Source organism: Chrysochloris asiatica, unplaced genomic scaffold (genome assembly GCF_000296735.1).
Source record: "Chrysochloris asiatica unplaced genomic scaffold, ChrAsi1.0 scaffold00103, whole genome shotgun sequence".
In the NCBI taxonomy this organism is placed as follows: Eukaryota; Metazoa; Chordata; class Mammalia; order Afrosoricida; family Chrysochloridae; genus Chrysochloris; species Chrysochloris asiatica.
The window spans coordinates 2,495,804-2,503,436 of NW_006408621.1; the positions used below are offsets into that span (position 1 = coordinate 2,495,804).

The 7,633-nt window shown below is 38.7% G+C and overlaps 1 protein-coding gene across 1 annotated transcript; it reads right to left on the reverse strand.

The window, feature by feature from the left end:
- Window positions 1-4,792: 4,792 nt before the first annotated feature.
- On the reverse strand, window positions 4,793-5,173 carry LOC102834577 (histone H2B type 1-H-like). Its single transcript, XM_006867256.1, has one exon. The coding sequence runs from the start codon at window positions 5,171-5,173 to the stop codon at window positions 4,793-4,795; it is 381 nt and encodes a 126-aa protein (XP_006867318.1).
- Window positions 5,174-7,633: the final 2,460 nt, after the last annotated feature.

Consider the following 7,633-nt stretch of genomic DNA (forward strand, 5'->3'; position numbering starts at 1 on the left):
TTTCCACAAAGTGATGTTGCTTTTCAAGGGCCAACTAATTTGTACTTATTCCAAAGGAAGGTGACCTAATGGAGTCTGAAAAGCCTTCAACAGTGCAAGTAAAGTTTTGCTGAAGATAATTTAAAAATGGTTACAGTAGTATATAAACAGGGAGTTGCCTAAACACACCAGATTCAGAAGAGGACAGGGAATAAAGAGTATCACTGCTGTGATGTCAGGTGGATGTTGGCTGAAAGCAGAGAATACCAAAAAAATGTTTACTTGTGTTTTATTGACTATGCAAAGTTATTGAACTGTGTGGGTCATCACAAACTCTAAATAACAACGAGTATGGGAATTGTGCTCATAAGAAATCTGTACATAGATCAAGTAATTGTTTGAATGGAACAAAGGGATACTGAATGGTTCAAAATCAAGAAAGTTGTGTGTCTGACCTGTATCCTTTCACCATAATCTGTGTGCTGGCTGAGCAAATAACCTGGAATATGATGAAGAAGGTGCTGTCAGGATTAGAAGAAGACTCATTAACGGTCTGTGATATGTAGATAGCACAGCCTTGCTTACTGGAAGGGAAGAGAACTTGAAATACTTATTGATGAGTATCAAAGACTACAGCCTTTAGTAGAGATTGCACCTCAATGGAAAGAAAGAAAAAAATCCTCACCACTGGACCAATAAATTTCATCCTAATAAAAGAAGAAACCATTGAAGTTGTCAAAGACTTCATTCTATTTGGATTCACAATCAAAGCTCGTTGAAGTCAACAAATAAAAGGGTACCTTACATTAGGTAAGTCTTTTGCAAAAGACTTCTGTAAATGTTAAAGAACAAAGATGCCACATTGAAGACTAAGGCGGGCCTGACCCAAGCCAGGACATTTTCAGCCACCTCATATACACTTGAAAATTGTACAGCAATAAAGAAGGCCATAGAAGAATTGATGCATTTGAATGATGATGTTGGTAAAGAATATGGAAAGTACTGTGGACAGCCAGAAAAACAACCAAGCCTGTCTTGGATGAATGGTGAGATTTGTCTGTTAAGACTTTGACCATGTTGTCAGGAGGGACCAGTCCATGAAGGGTCAGTGAAAATGAGGAAGGTCTCAGTGAGATTGATGGACATCATGGAAGCAACAATGTGTTAAAACATAACAACTGTGAAGATGTCCAGGCAGGGCTGGACAATGTTTCATTCTGTTGTTGCTGTGAGTTGGAAATGACTCGATGTCACTTAACAATAACAACAGCAGCAACAATGGAGATACAAAAAGACTTATACAAAAAATACTCCAAGGTGCCAAAGACACCCATATAAATTGAAGAACATACTTTGCTAATGGATAGAAAGGCTGAATATTGTGAAATGATAATACTGCTTAAAATGATCAATAAATATAATGTAATCCCAATGCAGATTCCATCACCATTCTTTAAAGATATGGTAAAAACAAACACCAACTTTATTTGGGAAGGAAAGAGACCTTGAATAAGCAAACTACTGAAGATGAACAAATTGGAAGCCTCATATTTCCAATCTTCAAAGTTACTATACAGCCTCATAGACAAAACGGTCAAGTACAGGTACAACTGACACAGGGACCAACAGAGCAGAACTGAGAATTCAGAAGTAAATCCATCCACCTACAGACAGAGGATCCTCAACAAAGTGTCAAGATCCATTAAAAGGGATGGTTTCTCTAACTAATGGTGCTAGCAAAATAGTTATCCATTTTCAGAAAAGTGAAACAAGATCCATGCCTCACACCTCATACAAAAAACAACTCAAGAGGATCGGAGAACTAAAGGTAAAACCTAAAACTATAAAAATCTTGGTCTTTATTGTCTCACTTCCATGAATACTTTAAACATTTTCATTTAATCCCATTCTAAGGAAAGTCTATCCCACTCTGTTTCCTGGAGCCCTAGGAGCATAGAGGGTTACAAATTGGGCTGCTAACCACAAAGTCAACAGTTCAAATTAACCAGCTGCTTCATCGGAGAAAGATGAGACTTTTTGCTCCTGTTAGAGCCTGGAGCACTAGTGTGGACCCTCCCCAGTCTAGTGTCTATGAAAGACTGAAAACCAGGGTCTCCATCCTCTGACCTGAGGAGACCTTCGTGCATGCAGGTTTCATTGCCCTCAGACTTGAAAACCAGGGTGACATCAGGGAGGAGTGGCCACTTATTACTGTCCTCAGCTGGCATGTATCCTTTGTATAACTCATTTGCAGATTTAGTAGTCTTGTTTTAAAGTCATTCTTTTTTTTTCTGAGGTAAGCCTCAACTGTCCTTTCTTGTATATCTTACTTCAAAAACTTAAGTAGGAATCATGTAAAAAGTTTAGAATGCTCAGTATGTGCAATTGCAAAAAGAAGTCCATTATAAAGGAAAAACGACTAAAAATTATGTTTGAAACCTAGTGACCCAAATCTCCTTTGTAAGTCCCAGGCATCTCCAACTCAAGATTGAAAAGATAAAACTAATAGCCACTAACCAACTCACAGAAGTACCACCATCCTCCCAGTCACATACAGTAGAAATTGAGCTCAGGCCTCACTTCCTCCTTTCACTCAACACTTGCTGTTTTTGTTAAGTGTCGTAGAGTCAGTTCCAACCCATAGCAGCCCTGTACAGGGTTTCCGAGGAGCAGCTGGTGAGCTTGAACCGCCGACCTTGCAGTTTCAAACGGCTTTGCAGTCTGGTGCATTAGCCCACAGTAGCGTAGTGGTTACGAATCGGGCTGTGAACCACAAGGTCAGCAGTTAGAAACTACCAGCTGTTCCATGGGAGACAGACAAGGCATTCCGTTCCTGTAAAGATTTACAATCTAGGAAACCCTGTACAGGGTCGCTATGAGTCAGAACCGACTCCACAGCACACAGCCACCACACCTATTATTCACTAGGTTTTATTCATTTTTGTCACTTTTGTTAAGTGCCTTTGAGTTGGTTCTGATTCACAGCAACTTTATATCAGATTTCCTAGAGGCTTAACGGTTTGAACCACAAATTTTGTGATTAGCAGTCTAGTGCTAATCCAACACCACTCCCAAATTTCTGAGATAGGCAACTTCTCCACTACCCCATGACCATTGTCTTACTTCAATTGCTGTTGTTGTTAAGTAAGTACAACTCATAGTGACCCTACACAGGGTTTCCAAGGTTGTAAATCTTTACAGGAGCAGAAAGCCTCATCTTTCTCCTGCGGAAAGGCTGGTAGTTTCGAACTGCAACAACAACAACAACAACTTGAGGTTAACAGCCTGATTTGTAACCACTACACTACCAGAAATCCTTTTACTTCAATTAGTACACAGCAATTTTCTTCTTACTAGCCCTTTGCCTCTCCTGTTGTTGTTGTTATGTGCTGTTGAGTTGGTTCCAACCCATAGCGACCCTGTACAGGGTTTCCTAGACTGTAAATCCTTACAGGAGCAGAAAGCCTCAACTTTCTCCCATAGAACAGCTGGTAGTTTCGAACAGCTGACCTTGCGGTTCGTAGCCTGATTCATAACCACTATGCTACCAGAGCTCCTTGCCTCTCCTAGCCACCTCTAACTAAGCTAACCCTTCACACTATGTAAGTTACCAGTTTCAGTCAAGCACAGTTTCAATCAAGTTACATCTTCTGCTTTATAAATATCAATTGCATATGACATCTTGGCATTTAAAGCATCACTGCCCAATGGCACTTTCTGTTAATAATGAAATTGTTCTGTATCTGTGCTGTCTAATATGGTAGCATCATATGGCTAATGAGAACTTGCAATGTGGTCAGTGTCCTTAGGAAGTGGACTTTTGTTTTATTTATTTTTCATTTAAAATTAAATAGCTATTGCACATGGATTCCTGGTGTGGCTCTGTGGACTAAGTCGGTTTGAACCAAAAGGTTGGCTCACCAGCCACTCCTTGTAAACCCTATACAGAGTCAGTATGGGTTGGAACCTACTTGATGGCACTTAACAACAACAACACATGCAGATAGTGGCTGTCATACTGGACAGTGCATATCTAAAAGACAAAATCCAAAATCCTTGGCATGCTATACCTTCACAAGCCAGCAACCATAGCTTTACTCTCCTGCTGTTTCTTCTCCCATCCACTTAATACCATAGGCTCTAGACTCATCCAGCAGCTTACTGTGTGTTGGTTTGTGTGAGTGCTAGTCTGATACAGTCTTTCTTTTCTTTTCTTTCTTTCTTTTTTGAAAATTTCAAGGATTTAATTTTACCTGGATCCATAATCAAAGTCCAAGTAACAATCAAGAAATCAAATGATACATTGCATTGGGCAAATCCACTGCAAAAGAACTCTTCAAAGTGTTAAGCATCAACGATGTTACATTAAGGACTAAGGAGTGCCTAACTCAACCCAGGATATTTTGTATCTTCGCTGCCTTTTTAATGACCGTCTGCTTTCTTCATGTATGAAGATGATGTTCTTGATATCATGTCACTACTCATCTGGTCTTAAGTCATTAGTGTTTAATGTGTCACATTTTTACTTGAGATTGTCTCTAAATTCAGGTGGAATATATTCAAGGTCATATTTTGGCTCTTGCGAACTTGTTTTACTTTTCTTCCACTTAAACGACTGAGAATTGTTGTTGTGAAGTGCCGTCGAGTCGCTTCCGACCCATAGCGACCCTGTATAGGGTTTCCAAGGAGCAGCCGGTGAGCTTGAACCGCCAACCCTACAGTTCAAACAGCTTCGCAGTCTAGTGCATTAACCCAGAGCGCCACACCAGGACTCTGCCGACTGAGGATAGTTGCAGTTAATTTGATTCTTGGATTACTTCGAGCTGGTGTACTTGGTGACGGCCTTGGTGCCCTCTGAGACGGCATGCTTGGCCAACTCCCCGGGTAGCAGCAGGCGCACGGCTCTCGGGATCTCCTGGGGCATGATGGTGGAATGCTTGTTGTAATGTGCCAAGCAAGAAGCCTCAACCGCGATGCGCTCAAAAATGTTATTCACGAAGGTGTTCATGATGCCCATGGCTTTGGACGAGATGCCAGTGTCATGGTGGACTTGCTTCAACACCTTGTATACGTAAACTGAGTAGCTTTCTTTTTGGCTGCGCTTGTGTTTCTTACCATCCTTTTTCTGCACCTTGGTCATGGCCTTCTTGGAGCCTTTCTTCGGAGCCAGAGCGGACTTTGCCGTCTCAGGCATGGCAAACAGACTTGGTTTTCTAAGCGAAAGCAAAACAACACATGCATCTGATACATTCTTTCTTTTCCTAACCTCCCAAGAACACTACAGATCTTTTAAAGCCACACATCATGTGACTTCTGAAAAATTCCTTGTACCTCATTAAACACTTCCCATTTCAGAGCAACATAACAATGCTATTATTGGTAAATGAAGCACCTGAAATTTATTTGTTTCCTTAACTATTACCTAAATCTCATTGTTCCCCTTTAAGCCGTCAGTTGAAAATCGGGTTTCAAACTTATTATTTATGATAGATAATTGATGGGGTTTTTTTTGGAGAACAGAGTCAAATTCAATCTCAAATGAATTACAAAAGAGAACAATTAAAAATTAAGTGAGATCAGAATTTTCACTATGCATATATGCCCTTTGAGGAAAATATAAGGCGAAGAGTTGTTTTTGACCTTAAGAAAACATCTTACATTCTCCCTTACAATTCTAAACTGTATTCTTATTTCTTCTTCCTTTATCTGTATTTCAAATGTGTTCCTTTTTTATGTCAAATCTCTAAAAATGAATTAAGTAATAGATTTTCCACTGAGCACATCATATATCTTCCAAGGTTAAGCAAGAATAAAATACTTTGCCTGGATTTTCCATTGTGAAGCTGATGGGCGTGAGGGAGGATATTTTTAAAGTGTTGCACTGCAGTAGGAAAAAAATCTTGTCAGTTAAAATTGCTAGATACAGGCAGCCTTGTAAATGTTTTATAATCATTGTAAAAATCAAAGTGAACTAATGATATTTTTGAAATTTCCTGGGAAAATGACTTCCTGCTCATTGAATTGTCTTGGCAAAAAGCCCACCTTTGAGCTCACTAGAGGTGGAGAGAATAGCATCCTTCTTGTCCTGATTTTATGGGACGCAAAGCAATCGGCTATGTTTTTGAGAATATTATTATTACCATTTTTAAAAGATGATTATCTTAAAGAGTCTGCTTCTTGGTACTTATTCAAACTATTTTCGTTTCATTGACACTATTATGTACAGACAGTTGAAAGAATAGTAGCTATTAAACCGAGTTGAATATTACAGAAAATTAATGCATATTGACTGGGTTTCTAATGCTTCCTATTTTTACTACTTAGAGTTTTATAGTCAATCAAATTTAAAATTATGTGCCATGTGTTATTTGATAGTCAAATCTAGAAGTGCTGGTAATCCTAAAACTTTTGTTTTTGCTGGGAATGGTGTCAGGAAATAGTTATGTAGTTTACATAAGTGTTAATCTAACTCTCTTCTCTTTTTATTTTCTTTTTGACCACTTGAGCTGGGTGGGAAACCCTCCCCCATGTTCCTAGGTACACTGTTTGCTCATACATTTGTCAATGAATTTACCCTGTTATATCACGATCAGATATTTGAATTTCTGCATTCCTAGTGGCCTGAAAACTTGAAGCTGGAAGCTAGGTAACCCAGACTATCGGTCATGTGTGCAGCCCCCGGGGTCTACATTGCCTAGACAGGCACTTACTAAGTAAATGGTACAGGGAGTGAAAAAAGGAGGACGGGCAAAAGGGGATGGCTTTTTATGGGACTCAATGAATATCCTCTTCAAAGTTTTATAATTTAGGAGACCTAAAAGCTTTGCAGTCTTTCAACATAGAAGCCAAAATTAAAAGTCAGGGTAAAGTAATATTATATTGATTAATTGATGGCCAGTTTATATTAAAGGTGTGAAAAACTGAACTACCTCCTACCCTTTCTCAAAATATTGTCCCACAATAAATTGCAGCCCTTTGAAATCATTTAATGAATATTTCAAGAACGCATTCTTGCACAAAAAAACAGGGAGGAAGTAGGATAAGTGGTGTCATTTCAAGGACATTGCAATCAATGAGGTGAAGCAAAATGTGTATGAATTGCTGAGTGTAAAACTGATCATCTGCTCAGTTAACCTTCATGCAATTCACAATAAAAAGTTTAAAAAATACCTTTTTGAAAGATATATATTTTTTGTGCAGTGATTGAAAGATCACTTCAGAGAGAAGCTCCTGTTCATTTGAGTCTCCTAGAATGTATCATGATTTAAATTTTCATATCCTTATCAAATAATATTTGTTTAACATGCAGTGTTCTTTGTAGCTTTGGAAAGTGAAGAAATTTCTTTTTGCGTTGCTGTATCTTGGTGATGTTTTACTGTTATATGAATTCCAGAGCCTCCTCAGGTAGAGTGTGATCTTTTTTTAAACTCAATTGTGATTTCTTGTGCTTGGGGAATCTGTCTAATATCGCACATCTGCCCATAGTATCATACTTCCCCCCACACCCAATGACCATGCAAATCATGTTAAACTAGAGAATTTTTATGTGATTTGGTGAATTCAGTTATGGGTATTGGAATGTTTACCCAGAAAGTCACCATTAAATGTTTAATTGATAATCCTAATGATTAAAGAGAATGTTTTTTGGAAAGAC